Genomic DNA, 18074 nt, shown 5'->3' with positions numbered 1-18074 from the left:
ATTTTCTATTGCATCTTTCATATTTCAGTGACTACATTTGTATACACTTGCACCAATCAATGTATTTACTTACAAGTTTACAAGTGAAATCTAGCTTCCACATATAAGGGAAAACATTAAACCTTTGTCTCTCTGTACCTGACTTCACTTAACATAATTTCTTTCCCATTCTTATCATTTCTTTACAGGTGGTACAACATCATTTTTTTTCTAAAAGTTGAGTAAAACTCCAGGCGTACCATATTGTATACCATATTTGCTCAATCCATTTGTCCTTTGAAGGGCCTGTGCAATGATTGTGAGCTGTAATAAAAAGGTTTGTGATGGTGTCCTTTCGGTATTCTGGTTTGTAATCTTTTGGGTAAATACCTAGGAGTGGAATTGCTGTATCATAGGGAAGTATTTTGTTTAATTTTTTGAAGAATATGCACACGGTGTTTCAGAGAGTGGTTGAACAGTGATAATGATTACTGGGGTGACATTTTTCATTTTTCAATTAAATACAAGATAATCCAACAGCTATATATTGTAAAACAAGAGAAAAATTATAATAACATTGCTAATATATCACAGATACAAATATTACAAACTATCTACTATATCCCAGATATCAGAAAAGTGGAGATAGAATGAAAAAGCATTCTAACAAAGTATGTTTAATCATTTAGTATATATAATATATGTGTATATTTCTCTGTGTGTGCATACTATGAAATAAACCCATTAAGTTTTTTTTTTTTTTTTTTTTGCCAGTCCTGGGCCTTGGACTCAGGGCCTGAGCACTGTCCCTGGCTTCTTCTTGGTCAAGGCTAGCACTCTGCCACTTGAGCCAGAGCGCCACTTCTGGCCATTTTTTGTATATGTGGTGCTGGGGAATCGAACCCAGGGCCTCATGTATACGAGGCAAGCACTCTTGCCACTAGGCCATATTCCCAGCCCACTAAGTTTTAAATTAAATGAATTATGGCAATTGTAAAAAGCAATGAAACAAGTAATGACTTAGAAGATCTCTTTAACCAGTGCATATTTTCATATAGCTTTATCTAGGCTTTCCACAAAAGCCCAAAAACCCAGTTCTCATAGTAAATTCTGCTTCAGATTTTGTAAACATGGAGTGAATGCACTTACAAATTATATGAATGAGTTATTAATATGTATGCTCGGTTTCTGGATTCTTTGGTTAAACGTTTTAAGATTAAAGCATATTGCTAAAGTAACAAATGGTTTACTACTTTAAACCATAATGCGATGAGTTGATAGTAACTTCATCTAATTGTCATTACATTAAAAAGAAAAATTTATTTAGAACCCCATATTTTGTGGTTTTGCAATTTTGTGTTTCAAGTCTTCATCCTTAATGTATCTTTCAAAAACTTCAATTTTTTCAGTAATCTTCTTATAAAAATTAAGAAAAAGGTATATTTTAATTTTTTTTTTTTTTTGGCCAGTCCTGGGCCTTGGACTCAGGGCCTGAGCACTGTCCCTGGCTTCTTCTTGCTCAAGGCTAGCACTCTGCCACTTGAGCCACAGTGCCACTTCTGGCCATTTTCTGTATATGTGGTGCTGGGGAATTGAACCCAGGGCCTCATGTATACGAGGCAAGCACTCTTGCCACTAGGCCATATCCCTAGCCCCATATATTTTACTTCTTAACACATCCATCACTGGGGAATTTTGTTCTTTTCTATGTACATTTGTTTCCACCTGGTAACATTTTCATCCATTCTGAATCACTCCTTTTCAGTATCTCTTTCAGGAAAGATCAGCGAGGGATGAATTTTGTCAAGTTATTGATCTGAAAACTTTTTTATCCTCATGATTAAAGGGACTTTTAGGTGAATATTGAATTTTCCACCCTTAAAAACATGATTCTACTTCCATTATGTGTGGTGAGAAGCCAGTTGTCATTTCTAGCATTGTTCCCTGGACATGTTATTTCTTTTATCTGTGACTGCTCCAAGATTTTCTTTTTATGTTTTGCTTTGACAGTTTGCATATGATATGTTTAGGTGCATTTGTCTGTGACTGATCCTACCAGGATTTTTTTGATTAAAAAATATTAGTACTTTGATATTCTTTTGTGGAATATTTCAGCTATTATTCTTTCAAAAATATTTTTGCCCCTATTTTCTGCTTTTTTTCTCTATACCTGCTAAAAACTCAATTACATACATAAAATATTTCCACTGAAAGATTCAACTATATATAATTGTTCAATATTTTTATTCATTTCTGTTCCATATCATGAAATTTTATATCCTCCCAGTCTTCAATCGTGATATTTGTTTATCCAGTAATTCTTTTGTGTATTTGTGATTATCCTGGGACTTGAACTCAGAGACTGAGCACTGTCCCTGATGTATTGTTGCTCAAACCTAATGCTCTAGGAATTGAGCCATTGCTCATTTCTAGCTTTCTGATGGTAGGTTGGGGATGAAAATCTCATGGATTTTCCAGCCAGGGCTGACCCTGAACCACAGTCCTTAGATCTTAGCCTTCTGAATAGCTAGGATTATAGCCATGAGCTACCAGAACCTGGACCTAGTGAAAGTTTTAGTTTGTATTCTTATCTCATTATGGTTGTTTTTGTTTTGAACTACAGAAAGTATACTATAAGATTCTAAAATATTTTAGGAGATTCAGGGAATGGGAAATCATCAGCAGTTAATAACTTCTTGGTTTCGATTTCACTTTCTCTTGTCACATGGCCTCACATCTTGAATGTCTGTAGTTTGTTTTCTGCTTCCTTTTCATTACAACTATACCCAAATAGCAATTCTAGCTTCTGACACAGCCTAATCTTTTTAAACGTTTGTATCCATTATATGGAAGTGTTCCATAAATTAATGCAATGTACATTGATCACATTCACCCCCTCTATAACTATCCTTCATTCTCTATGTTCATAAAAGCAATTTTAGCATATTTCATCATTCTCTTTTCATAAATGTATATGAAATTCCCCCTCCTTCGCGCTCTTCATTTGCCCTCCAACTATGACTACATTCTGCTATCCACCCCTAAATAAAACTTTGATTTTGGTCATTTATTATTTAAATAGATATTAACTGCACAGTGGGGTTATACTGTGGCATTGCACACATGGAGATATTATTTTTTCCAGCCTGACTCCTTCCATTTTCTTTCCTCATTCACGGACCTTTATTGTTGATGGTTCACAATGAATTTCCTTAGCCATCTTAATGCATAGATGCAATGTCTTTTCCATTGTATCTGTAATCCCAGTTGGTCTATACAGTTGGTATATGTTACACTGTATGATAATTCCATTAATGATTGAAACGATATATGATTTTTAATCTTTCTTCTTTGTGCTTCAAATTTAATCATTTCAAATTGTTTTCTATTGAATTCTATGAATGCTTTTATTCCTGCAATACTTAGTCTGATAATTTTCTCATTTAGGGAAATTTTTATTTCCCATATATTCCCCATACTATAAATGTTTTTTAACTGTACAGAGAAGCAGCATTAAATTCCCTCTCCCACTGCTGTTTCTAAAGGATTTTAATTTATCTTCTGACACTCTGTTTGTACACCCATCCTTCTGTTCCTTTAAGTTCTTGAGCATGGTTATAATGGGTGGTAAGTCTTTGATTTCCAATAATTGATTCAGGAGTCTGTCTTTAATACTATTTGTGTGTTTTCTACATTTAACATCAATTATCTTTCTATAATTTATGGCAAAGTTTTAACGTAGGCTAGATGTTGTGAGTGGCAAAATCTGAGAAATGATTTCAGGTTGTTTTCCCAACTAAGGTAGTAAGCAGTGTACATATATTAAGATTATTTTCACCTTTTCTCCCTTGGCTTTATATTTCAACAAGGAAAGTCTAATTTACTTAATGAACCAGACTCTTACTCATGTAGTAGAATTTTTTTAAAAATCTCTACTGTGAGCCCTGAGGTAGTGGGAGAGGTCTCTCTACTTAGGTTAGGATTACACTACAGCATCTTCCAGCAGTGCTCAATCATTGGTGCCATGTTTTGGTCTCCATGGTAGAGCAGGAAATCTCTGCTATACCTTCTGAAATCTTATTCTATGGGCATAGCATATAGACTCTTGGAAGCAACTCATGGAAAAAATCTTTATACAAGCCACTGTCATTCCAGGCTCACCCTGAACCACCAATTCCAAATAACTCAGCTGCCCAGAATGTTCTCACTGCCCTTTTAGTCAAAAGAGATTTCAGCTTGTGTATGGTCTACCAGGGATTCAAGGAGGTCAAAGAAGACACACTTCTTCCCTTCTCTTTAGCAGTATAACCCTGTGCTATGCCTAAGTTCAGTTCCAGATTGTACCTTAGGTGGTTGTACATAAATTTTACAAATTCTTATTGCATGAAGAGAATTATACCACTGAGCATTGTATCACTTTGGAGGACTGAATCCCAGGAAATCATTTTTTTGATGTTTGAAAATGGTATTCATTTATTTTTATTTTTTTCTTATTTATTGTCAAAGTGATGTACAGAGAGGTAACCGCTTCATACGTTAGGCATTGGATACATTTCTTGTACTGTTTGCTACCTCCCCCCTCATTCCTCCCTCCCCCTTCCCCTTCCCCTCTACCCCCATGAGTTGTTCAGTTGGTTTACACCAAACAGTTTTGCAAGGATTGCTTTTGTAGTAGTTTGCCTTTTTATTCTGTGTCTCTCGATTTTGGTATTCCCTTTCACTTTCCTAGTTCTAATACTAGTATATACAGTTTCCAATGTACTCAGATAAGATACAGTGATAGTGCAGGTACAATCACAGGAAGGGGATACAAGAGGATCATCAACAATAGAAGCTACGGTTTCACATGGCATGTTGAAAGTAATTACAACAGTGATATATCACTTGTTTCCATAACATGGAGCTCATTTCACTTAGCATTATCTTATGCATTCATAGGGGCATAGCTATTGGGCTCTTGTGATTCGCTGCTGTGACTAGCCTAAATCTGTGCTAATTATTCCCTATGAGGGAGACCATAGAGTCCATGTTTCTTTTGGTCTGGCTCACTTCACTTAGTATAATTTTTTCCAAGTCTAAGTGGTATGGAGATTCCTCAGAAGGCTAAACATAGAGCTCCCCTATGACCCAGCATCCCCACTTTTGGGCATCTACCCAAAAGACCACAAACAAGAACACACTAAAGCCACCAGCACAACAATGTTCATTGCAGCAGAATTTGTCATAGTTAGAATATGGAACCAATCCAGATGCCCCTCAGTAGACGAATGGATCAGGAAAATGTGGTAAATATAAATAATGGAATTTTATGACTCTATAACAAAGAACGACATTGCCCCATTCATAAGGAAATGGAAGGACTAGGAAATCATTTTTATTGTTAGATAAAACAGGTAAGGGAGGCTGACATTGACCAGGTGGATTTGATTATATTCAGAAGCAAAGAACATTTACAATTAATATAGCACCTGTGGCTCAAGATATTTGCACTAAGATCAATCTGTATTTCAAAGCACAAAAATACAGGCCAGAAAAACTTTAGAAATCAAGCCTGAAACACAGTGGAGAAAATTTTTCAAAGACAGTACATCTAAATAGATGTTAAAGATTATCATCCTTTCTACCTTCTGCCAGTGAATTTTCTCAGTAATTATGTGCCATTAATCTTTAGCAAATAATGTAAATGAAATACAAATGAAGACCACAAAGCACACAGTAAATCACCTAAACTATCATAATAAGAACTTGGATAAAGTTATATAATTTTAAAGACACTACAAAATGGTTAGACCTTAAATTGTTTCCTTTAACCAATGGAACATTAAAATGACAAGAAACAGTTTGTTATGATTTTGTAAAGCAAGAGATGCAGATGAAAAACAGAGAAAGATCAAGAGATAAGTAGTATACACTTTTGTTTTGTTTTGTTTTTCTCAGTCGTGGAACTTGAACTGGACATTGCCTGGGCAATGTCCCTGAGTTCTTCAGCTCAAGGCTAACAAAATACCACTTGAGCCATAGCACCACTTCCTGTTTTCTGGTGGTTAATTGGAGATGAGTCTTACAGGCTTTCCTGCCCAGGCTGTCTTTAAACTGCAATCCTCAGCTCTCAGCCTCCTGAGTAGCTAGGACTGCAGCCATGAGCCATAGGTACCCATTGAGATAAATAACGTGTCAATTTCTCTGTTTCTGCTTCTGTCTTTTCCTCTTTTCTCTTTACCTCTTCTTGTTTCTCGATAAAGATATAGCTGGAAGTACTATAATATATAAAGAAGTGTTTTAAGATAGTGGACTTTGAATATAAACTTCTAAACAAATATTTTGTGTATATGCTTTTGTAGGATTATTAGAAGTCTATAAATAAAGCTTTTTAGAAAAGATTATTTAAAAAGAAAATAAGTTATTCAGTAGGTTTTGGTACTTCTCTAAAAATTAAATATAAGTTAAAATCCAAGTATTTCTGTCAATATTCAAATATATTGGTATAGATCAGAGAAAAACTATCCTATATTTCTTACAGAGTCATATGCTTAATATTTTAGCTTATGATCCATATGGATCATAATTCAAAAGACTTCAGATACAGAGTTTATTCTCTGAAGTTCTTTCTCTGAAACAGCAATAAACAATGTGCAAATGATATCTTCAAATACCATTTATCCACAAAAATAAGAAGTTAACCCATACACTATAACTTGTGGGTGTACTTTGACACCTTGTCAACTTTAATTACCATCCTTTCTCAAAAATGCTGAGGTAAATAAATTAATGTAAAAGTCTTTATTAATGAAGGTATTTTCTCATTATATATATATGAAAACCATAGTTCTTGATATATAGATTGTTACAGAATAACGTGAATGCGAGTGTGTGTGTATGTGTGTGTGTGTGTGTGTGTGTGTGTGTCTTAATATCTTTTCTTCTCAAAAATGCCAAAACATAAGTAGGGTAAAGTTTTTTCCTAATATTTCATTGCTGTCATGTTCCAGTTGACTACTTTTCACCATAATGCTTAAAAAATCTCAGAATTTTGGAGCTGTACTGGAAATCTGAGCTCATTATATTAATTTTATTTATGCAAGAAACAATGACACTAAGATTAAAGGACTTTCTTCCTTTCTTGCTGGTTCTTGTCAAAGATAGGACTGACATCCAGTCTGCCTCTGCCCTAGGAGTTTTCCCAATATACCACACTATTGCTAGGGCAAGGCTCAAGCTAAGGAGGTACTACACAGACAGTAATTAACTAAGTACTCTCACACTAGCAGTGAATTGTCTTGCTTCTACCCTTTATTTTAACATCTGACTTTTAAGTAATGTTATTTAAAAACAAAGGTAACATAGAAAATGTCATTCTGCTTCAGGTGTCGACAGTTGTAAGACTTGGCCCCTTTTTAACGTGAGAAAAGACAAAGCTTCAGTTTTCTTTCCTTCTCAGTCAGTGGTTTAGATCAGTGGCTCTCAAACTTGAGCATACATAGGAATCCCATGGAGTGTCTGCTCAGACAGATTGTTGGGCCTCGCTCCAAAGTTTCTGATTCAATAGGTTTGAGATGATGATGAGAATCTGCATTTCAGACATGCTTCCCAAGTGGTGGCTGATAATGCTAGTCTGGGTAAAAACTCTTTGAAAAACACTGGTTTGGATTCTTAGCCCTACAGGCAAATCACAAAAACCAGGAGAAGCATAATATACATCAGTGACTGGGCTTTCCCAAATGAATTGGAGTGCAGTAGCTGAAGCTTGAGACTAGATATGAACATTTTCTAAGTGTGTCTCAGGTGAATCAAACATACAATCAAAGCTGAGAGAACGGGGGTGGGGATATAACATAGTGGCAAGAGTGCCTGCCTCAGATACACTAGGCCCTAGATTCGATTCCCCAGCACTACATATACAGAAAACGGCCAGAAGCGGCGCTGTGGCTCAAGTGGCAGAGTGCTAGCCTTGAGCGGGAAGAAGCCAGGGACAGTGCTCAGGCCCTGAGTCCAAGGCCCAGGACTGGCCAAAAAAAAAAAAGCTGAGAGAAAACAAAGAAAAAAAAACTCTAATAATAGATATTTGTCGTTTGATAACAATCCTCAGTACCAACCAAAACTAAATAAAAATCTTTAAAAGGTTACTTGGTCTTTCTAACTACTATAGCATTTTATTTTCTTAACATACATCTGTATAAGTTGGAGACTATTTTATATAGTAATTTCTTGTTATATATAAACTCTATAAAGAAGACCTTTCAAGCCAATTCTATAAACTGAATAGAATTTAGTCTTACTCAGTTTTATGCTTGTAATTCCTTAAAGTGCTTTGAACACATGGTAAATATAGATTTTTTTAATTTAAAATTATATCACAGATTCTTACATTACTAGCATTGTTTAAGCAAAAGAAACATTTGGATCCTATCTTCTACAACTTTAACATACCTCTTCTCTCCTTCCAGCGCAAGATGCAGGTATACCTTGTACGGACACACGGATTCCGTGAACAGCATTGAGTTCTTCCCTTTTTCCAACACACTTCTCACTGGCTCTGCAGACAAGACCTTGTCTATATGGGATGCACGCACGGTAAACAAATCATCCTTTCTTTTTTCCAGATTTTGATTATCCTTACTTCTCTCAAATACAACTGAAAACATTTTTAAGGGAATGTAGGGTTGAAACTCCTAAATATGAAATTTAACTTATGCACTGTAGCTATCTAGCTTTTTAAATGCTAACACAGAAGGACAAAAATAATGTAATTAGTTTATCAGGCATTAACTCGCCAATATTTATGTAGATAGAAACTGCTGATGCAGGAAATTTCAAAGGAAATATCAAAGATGAAGTCACTCCCTCCCTCTCCCACCTCTCCTGTATGCTCCGCTTCTTTCCTCTTTTTTCTCATCACCTCTCCTCTCCTCTCCTCTCTTCTCTTCTTTCCCTCATGCCAAAACTACGTATTCTTAGAAAACATGTATTTTGTTTACTTTCGTGTTTGAAAATCTGAAGCAGTGATGCTTGGGAGGAAAACCATTCTCTCCAAGGAAACTTGTCTTTCTTATATCTGTCTTATGTACATAAAAGTATTTATCAATGAAGACCTTCTCTCCTGTTAGTACTACCAGCTGTATAATGTACTAGAATGTGTAACATTACTTCACCTGTCACATCAGCAACATCTATGCTATTGTTCCTCCTTATAATGTTTAGAATATGTTGATTTATTGTGAGGAATTCTCAGGCTGAAGATCTGGACCTAATGGAAGACTGATGATTTCCTTCTCTTAGTAAAGCAGTATCAGTACCTCTGTCAGCATCAAGTGATCAATTACTATTGTGAGACCCCCCCCCCAAATATTTTTGATGACACATGAAAATGACCAGTAGATTATGTTCTCATAATTTAACTTTATACTTCTTTCTCTCACTCTCAAATATAGTAGGCTAAATCATTAACTTAATCTAACAGCTTATTATCAAAGATAATGAATATGGAGAGCTCTAAGTCAGACCTAAGTCAACAAGACAGTTCAGCTCTGCGTTTTGTGGGGGATGAGGAGAGGGCTATAAATCTCTATAATTACCAAGTGGAGGCTATAAAAGAAGTTGAAGTTTGGAAACTCATGAAATTGCTCTGTTTTATAGGGCTGCAGGTTTTTTTCCCCTTCTTCAAAGTTAGGAATCCGTAAAACTGTTTTATTAAAATTGAAGAATAAGATTGTTCTACTGTCAGAAAATATTTCATATAGTAAATTTAATGAATGAAAATGCACGCCTCCAAAACATCATAAAAATCCCAAAGTACACGACTATTTTGGAAAGCTTTTTAAAATAAATATATTGAGATCGTGCCACATTCACAGGCCTAGTGAAAATACTAAGAATTTTTAAGGGTTATTTTGTTGTTGTTGTTGTTCTTTTTGTTTGTAGAAAATTAAATTCACCAGACAAAGGAACACTGAATGCGAATGGGATGAGTAATTCTTCTGTGCGTCATTGCAGCTGATGGCCATGCTCCGAGTTGCTGACCTTTTACCCATTTTTTTATCTCTTGCAATGAATCAGACACAGAGAAGTTCATGCCTTGTATGGCCTTTAGTGGTGACACCTGCTGCTTAGACTATCTGCAAATATACACACACCATACACACACACACACACACACACACACACACACACAATTTCAGTTGCAAATACTGAATCCTGCTAAGCTTTAATGATTGCTCTGTAGCTTTTCTTTTCTTTCTCATTTCTATTCTATTTAGTGATAACTATTAGAGAGCTAAATGCCAGGTACAACCTCTTAGATGGTACAGAAATGACTGTGAAAGAATCCTATCATCATGGAACACGTAAATTTTTAAGGAACCAGTATAATAACAATAGAAAATATGGAAGCAATTTAGTAACTTCTCTATGTTCGATATAACTACAGAGTTGGTTTTTTTTGTAGCAAAGCTACCAATATAGTTGGCACTTACCGAGTAGATATATACCATCTCTTTGCCGATAACATCTGCATAATGCTTATTGGAGTCTAATCAAGTGGTTCCTGTTACTAACTTTATTTCAGTATCGAGAAAACTGAGACTCAGTGAGGTAAATAAATTAACATGTTGAGCTAGCTGGACAGCAGTAACAGAAAACAAGTTGCCTGGTCCACCTCAGTCTGTCTGTCGCCTTTGTGGCCCTTGGCCACTCTATTGCCTCCTATCACCAACCTGTCCATCAGTCTCACTAAATCGTTTGGATTTTTTTTCAATAATTGCTACTCAATTATTATTTTACACATGTAACAATGTACACAGGTATCTGAATGGAAAAGATGAAAGAGGTTATAATTAGCAGTGTTAAAAAGTTTATGCTGCTGTTTTTGTGTTTTATTTTGTGCCTGGTCCTAGGCTTTAAACTGATGGCCTGGGCATTGTCCGGGAGCTTTGATGTTCAGGGCTAGCATGATACCACCTAATTTACTAATCAACTACCAACTTTTTGGTGTTTAACTGCATATAAAAGTCTCAATGAATTTCTGCCCCTGATTGGCTTTCAATTGTGATTCTAAGATATCAGCTTCCTAAGTGACTAGTATTTTAGGCACTAGCCAATGGCACACCAGCTTTATTCTGCTGTTTTGTGACCTCTGATTTTGATTGGTTCCCCCAAAATGTAACACTAATATTGTGAAAAGATGATTGCCTATATTTTTAAAGTCCTCACTTAATGATTACAAATAATGACTTAGTCAGATCTATGCAGCTAGCTACTAGAGCTTCAGAAAATTGATATCTTGGAAAGATATGAAACTCCCAAAGAGGAAAAAAAAAACTGAATCACGGTCTCTATCTGTCAGTTGGCTGCACTGTTGAACATATCTACCAATTACTAAATGGTATCTTGGATAAAATATTGGTCTTGTAAAATAATGAGAATTTTTTGAATATTTTCAAACCAGGTAGGAAATTCTGTCTATAGGAGGATATAGACCCAAGACTTTTTAAAGGTTACTGCCTTTACATAGGTTTGTCAAGGAAATACCATCAAATGTATTATCAAATGTTCTATGGCAAAAGTTACTTTAAAAATGATAACATTTTGTTCACTATTAAAATGTCACCTTTATTTTGATGAAGTGATTAACTATATCATTATTTTCAAAAATCTGCTTATAGCCTACTGGTAAGCATATTCTTGTTAAAAGCTAACTCTCTGTAATGTGCTTTGTTAAAAAAGTAACCATGAAATTGGTGGGAGCAGGAAACCTTTTCTTGGTATTCCTTATTTCATTATGGACATTTGTCTACTCCTCAAAAGAATAGTTTGCATAAAATTAACCATCACTGCATGCTTTTTATATGTTGCACTTTTTATATGATGCACTAGATTTCAGAAATCTTGATTTAAAGATCTTCATTATTTCATAAACATTACCTAAAATAGTACTGTGCTTTTGGTACATGACAGCTACTTCAGACTGTTTAAACAGGAAATCCAAATTACATGTAATTATCCAATCTGTACAATGACCTTTGTTTTGTAAAAACATCCTCTTTACTGTTTAAAGTAAGCATAATTTCCCCCCTTGTTACTGATCCTTTTGTGTTATTGTTGAAGGCTTATCCCCCAAATTTTTTATTCCTTAGAGAGAGGTTGTTCTACAGGCAAGTGAGAAAACTTTATTCTACTTGGAAAACTTTGCTAATTAATTCCTTGTAACGTACTTAAAATGTTGAGTTTGATGAATGAGCCATTATTTTTCCCACCACAAGACAAGTCTCACCAAATTGCTAACATACTGTGTAATGACTAATGGCTTTAGTGATGTGATATAAGCAGATATATTTGAAAGAAAAATAAGCATATTTATTATGCTTCTATAAACTTCAGCCTTGGGTTTCTCTTTAACCCCAAAAAGATAGATAAATTGTGTTATTTGTATTTACATCACATGACATAGGCAAGTAGTAGCATGCAGCCACTGGGTCTGCATGCAAACCTAAACTCTGCAATTTATAGGAAGTATGGCCTTGTATAATTAGCATCAAGTATTGCCACCTCAGTTTTCTCATTTGCAGTGAGTGGATAGGAGCAGTTCTTTTTTTTTTTTTTTTCAAATTTTTATTATCAAACTGATGTACAGAGAGGTTACAGTCTCATACGTTGGGCATTGGATACATTTCTTGTACTGTTTGTTACCTCGTCCCTCACTCCCCCCCTCCCCCTTTCCCTTTCCCCCCATGAGGTGTTCAGTTCACTTACACCAAACAGTTTTGCAAGTATTGCTTTTGGAGTTGTTTGTCTTTTTTTTTACCCTGTGTCTCTCGATTTTGGTATTCCCTTTCGATTTCCTAGTTCTAATACCAGTAAAGTCGGTTTCCAATATACTCAGATAAGATTACAGAGATAGTGTAGATACAACCACAGGAAGGTGATACAAGAACATCAAAAAATGGGCCATTCATTAAATGTCTTACAGTGTGAAGTGTTCAGAAGAGTGATTAGAATTCAGTTATTCCAGGTATGTTCATAAGCAACTGTCATACCACTGTGTAGCAGTCTTCTTACTGATATTGTTCTGAGATTTATTCTCTACTTTCACAACAGTTATCACAATCAATGTTGAAGAAAATGAGAGGAAGAGGAAGGAGGGAGGTGGCGCATGAAAGGGAAGGAAGGGGGGAAGGAATACAATGTTTTTCTATGGTTTTTTTTTTTAAATTTAAAACCTTGTGGCATGTTTGTCTAACATTTTTAGCCTAAGATTTTCTTCCTTTATTTTTCCTTTTAATTTACATTGATTCCAAAACATACCACAAATTGGCACTAACTAAATTTTAATGAAATCTATAGCTTATGCAATTTTGCTTCTCCATGATGAAGCCACACTACTTACCCTATTTTGGAAAAATGGTCACTTGACTTATGTGCTGTGATAGTTGTAGTACATACATCCCATGAGGTTTTTCCAGCTATTTTTTCTTTCCCTTATGTGACAACACAATAGTTTAATCTTTCTCTTTTTAAATTATTATTGTTTTATTATTGATTTCATTCCTTTTCTCTCTCCTCTTTTTTCCTAAATGTCTTTTTTCACTAGATTCTGCAAGGCTCCTCTTTTCTAAATAATTGTGCTTGCATTATTATGCAAATCAAAACAGCATTGAGATTCTACCTCACCCCAGTAAGAATGTCCTTTATCAAGAAAACTAACAGTAATAAATGTTGGAGGGGATGTGGCCAAAAGGGAACCCTACTTCATTGTTGGTGGGAATGTAAACTGGTTCAGCCACTCTGGAAAGCAGTATGGAGATTCCTCAAAAGGCTAAATATAGAGCTCCCCTATGACCCAGCAGCCCCACTTTTGGGCATCTACCCAAAAGACCACAAACAAGAACACACTAAAGCCACCAGCACAACAATGTTCATCGCAGCACAATTTGTCATAGCTAAAATATGGAACCAATCCAGATGCCCCTCAGTTGACGAATGGATCAGGAAAATGTGGTACATATACACAATGGAATTTTATGCCTCTGTCAGAAAGAATGACATTGCCCCATTCGTAAGGAAATGGAAGGACTTGGAAAAAACTATACTTAGTGAAGTGAGCCAGACCCAAAGAAACATGGACTCTATGGTCTCCCTCATAGGGAATAATTAGCACAGGTTTAGGCTAGTCACAGCAGAGGATCACAAGAGCCCAATAGCTATGCCCTTATGAACATATAAGATGATGCTAAGTGAAATGAGCTCCATGTTATGGAAACGATTGTTATATCACTGTTTTAAGTACTTTCAACGTGCTATGTGTAACTGTAGCTTCTATTATTGATGATCTTCTTGTACCCCTTCCTGTGGTTGTACCTACACTATCACTGTATCTCATCTGAGTACACTGGATACCGTATATACTGGTATTAGAACTAGGGAAGTGAAAGGGAATATTAAAATTGAGAGATAAAGGATAAAAACATAAACAATTCCAAAAGCAATACTTGCAAAACCTTTTAGTGTAAACCAACTAAACAACTCATGGGGGGAGAGGGAAAGAAAGAGGGGGAGGGGGGAATGAGGGAAGAAGTAACAAATAGTACAAGAAATGAAACCAAGGATTAACATATGAAACTGTAACTTCTCTGTACATCACTTTGACAATAAATAAGAAAAAAAATATATATAAAAGGAAAAAAAACTAGAGCAGAAATTGTTCAGAGAAAACTTATACTGATTTGTAAGTAAGATGAACATTGTGCAGTAGTTTGATAGTATTATTACCAATATAAGTAAAGCTCTGATTTTTCTTTTTAAACATAAACCAGTCACCTCTATCCTTTATATCTTTTCTTAGAAAAGTAGCATTTGGGTAGCCTTCATTGCATCTTAAGACATTCATTTAAAAATTGGCTTGCATATGTGTTCTAGACTACATAAGTTTTTCAGAACTTACGTTAACCTTATTAAAAATTGAAGTTGGGTTTAGGTTTGAGTGCATTTATGTTATAGACTATAAGTTTTTTTGTAGAAAAGCAGTTTATCTAAATAACTCATTGTTTTCTAAAAACTCAAAAACTAGTATTTTAATTATAACAAAACTACTATATACTTGATGTGATATGCCATAAAGTTTAAAGTCTTTAAACTCTAATTTTTTTTTGGGGGGGGGCAGTCCTGGGCCTTGGATTCAGGGCCTGAGCACTGTCCCTGGCTTCTTCCCGCTCTAGGCTAGCACTCTGCCACTTGAGCCACAGCGCCGCTTCTGGCCGTTTTCTGTATATGTGGTGCTGGGGAATCGAACCTAGGGCCTCGTGTATCCGAGGCAGGCACTCTTGCCACTAGGCTATCTCCCCAGCCCCAAGTTTAAAGTCTTTAAACTCTAATTATTATATTTCTCTATATAAATTTCTATATATATGAAATATATCTCATGCCTTGTACATGAAACTTTGCACAACAATAACAAGTGGTATCATTTCTGTCTTTTCTCTTATAGTTAATTTAAATACTAACATAGTCCCTAATTAATAGGTAGATTTTTGCACCTGGGTTTGCACATTTAAAAAATATATCTCAATAATCAAGTGAAGATTCATATTCATTGTGTAGTCACAACTGAAACCTGTGCCTAGGTAAGTTTTTTGAGACTTTTAAAATAAGATTTAGATATAATTCTTTCACATGTCATAGAGTTCATCTAAATTTTATATAATTTTAGTTTATTTTCTTCTATTCTTTTTTTTTAATCAAGATTACCAGTGAAATGATATCGATGATTTAAATGGTATTAAAAATCAGACAAGAGGCATGGATCGGCATGTTATTTATTTATTTATTTGGCAGTCCTGGGGCTTGAACTCAGGGACTGAGCACTGTCCCTGGCTTCGTTTTTGCTCAGGGATAGCACTCTATCACTTACGCCGCAGTGCCACTTTTGGCTTTTTCTATTTTATGTGGTGCTGAGGAATCAAACCCAGGGCTTCATGCATGCAAGGCAAGCACTCTACCACTAAGCTATTTTCCCAGCAGATCTGCATTTTTTAGATGAGGCAGAATATATATATACATATATATGCATATATATGTATATATATTCTCTAGGAAAAACATTTATAGCCTATTTGAATTGAATAATCTGACTCGGACATAAAAACATTGAGGAGACCTTAAACCAAAATTAATTTTAATATAGAAGTATTAGCTGTCCTATACACTATCTTTCTGTCTTCAATAGAACATACAGAAAACATATGTTTAAAGTCAGATAGAATGGAATCTGAATCCAGGTTTTGTTTTGTTACCTCTTGCTCGTGTTTAGGGAATCATAACATTTAATAATTGTCAAGTTCAACATTTTTTAAAAGATGGAAATAAAAAGTAAACTGTAGTTTAGCACTGGGAGGATGATTAGAAGTCAAAAAGCGTCAGTTGTTTTCTTCCTGTCTGATTAGGAAACAATGTGAGCCACACAAGTGTGTTCCTGAACTGTTCTGTCTCTTTGTTTGTTGGGTTCAGTAATGCTTAATGAAACTGAACTGTTTCATTGCAGACTGTTTTGCTTGTTGTTTTGTCTCTTGTTGTCACTTTCAAGAATTTAGCACCTCTAATTCATCACATTAATTTATAGTTCAACAGTCAAGATAGTGTTTATTTGACCCATCTTGCTTGTAATCCCTTAATTTCATTTTAGCATATAGAAATTACTTAGGTATAATCTTGTCACTGTTATTTATTCCTTTATATAATCAATCCATTAAAACTTCAAATGATGGTTTGGCTGTATTTCAAAGTAAACAACACTGAATTCATTGTAACATTACATGTTAATTATAATGATTAGCTATAATTGATGAAACTAGAAATTAAAGGCAGTGTTTTTAGCAAGTGTTTTTGGCATCCTACCATGGTTGTGTTCAATTTCTTACTTTCGTAAGGAAAAATATTTTGCTATGTTAAAAGGATGTTTTTATTCTCCCTGTGTTAGGATTTGAACAAAGGCAGACCACCATAGGAAGGAACATTCCAGAGAGAAAACACTACATCCAGGAATGAATGCTAAGGTAGCAGTATGCCTGGTGTGTGTTTATTAAGCAAGCACAAAGTTACTGGAGTGGATGAGTTAAGGGAAGAATAGAAAACCTCAAAGGAAACCAGGGAAATGTTAGTAGGGAGGAAGAGAGGGGAGAATCCCATAGATCTGTAAGTCATTTTGATGACTGAACTTTATATGGGGTGATATAGGAAAACACCAGAGAGATTTCCTGTCCTATTGGATAGGAAAGGGGAAGGTGGTGTAGAAACAGAATCATCCATGTGCTAATTTTACTCCATTTGTGCAAGAGATAAATGGCTGGGATCATAATGATAGCTAAGAGGAAGGTGTGTTGGAAAAGTACTTTTAACAGGCAAAAATGAAAAGGAGGTGGAGAGAAAAAAAACACTGTAGTAGAACTTAGAATATGAGAGGCAAGAATTTTGTTCTCAAAAGTCACTTTAAGCCATTTGCTACTAATCTAGACTTTAAAGAGGAAATCAGTTTACAGAGTTACAAAACAATTAAAAAAAACAAACCTTTGATGCTTTGTGTTATTGTCATGCAAATTTCATGTGTTTCATGTACTCATTTTGATACCTTGGAACACACACACACACACACACACACACACACACACACATATTTCTCCACACAATCATTGTAAGAACATATACCATCACCTCCAAATAATCCTTGTGCTTTTTTTTTTCTAAAGTTAATACACTAAGGATGAGAGCTGCTGTCTTCACATATTTTTAGGTGTGCAATCCTGTGCTATTGACTTAAGCTACCCTGATGTGTAGTAAATTCCTGTAACTACTTTATTTTTCATGACTGAAGTTATATAATCATTGGACTATTACCCATTTTCCCCTCTCCATCCAGGCCTTATAACTTACCATTCTATTTTCTCTTTCTGGGAGTTGAACTATTTTAATCTCCTCATCAATTGGAATTATACTGTTGCCTCTGTGAGCTTTACAGGATAATGTATTCCAGTTTCATCCACTTTTCATGAATGGCCTGATTTCCTTACTTTTCAGCTGAAGAATACAGTATATGCACATACATATACACACGC

General features: G+C 35.2%; 1 protein-coding gene across 1 annotated transcript in view; it reads left to right on the top strand.

The window, feature by feature from the left end:
• Nucleotides 1-18074, top strand: part of Spag16 (sperm associated antigen 16) — a 696006-nt gene that overhangs the window by 359974 nt on the left and 317958 nt on the right. Inside the window, exon 13 of the mRNA XM_048345736.1 lies at nt 8424-8550. Coding sequence (XP_048201693.1) covers nt 8424-8550 — 127 coding nt within the window. The remainder of the gene's footprint in view (nt 1-8423; nt 8551-18074) is intronic.

The sequence above is a fragment of the Perognathus longimembris genome, chromosome 4 (assembly GCF_023159225.1).
Source record: "Perognathus longimembris pacificus isolate PPM17 chromosome 4, ASM2315922v1, whole genome shotgun sequence".
NCBI lineage: Eukaryota > Metazoa > Chordata > Mammalia > Rodentia > Heteromyidae > Perognathus > Perognathus longimembris.
This window is presented reverse-complemented; position numbering and strand designations above follow the sequence as displayed.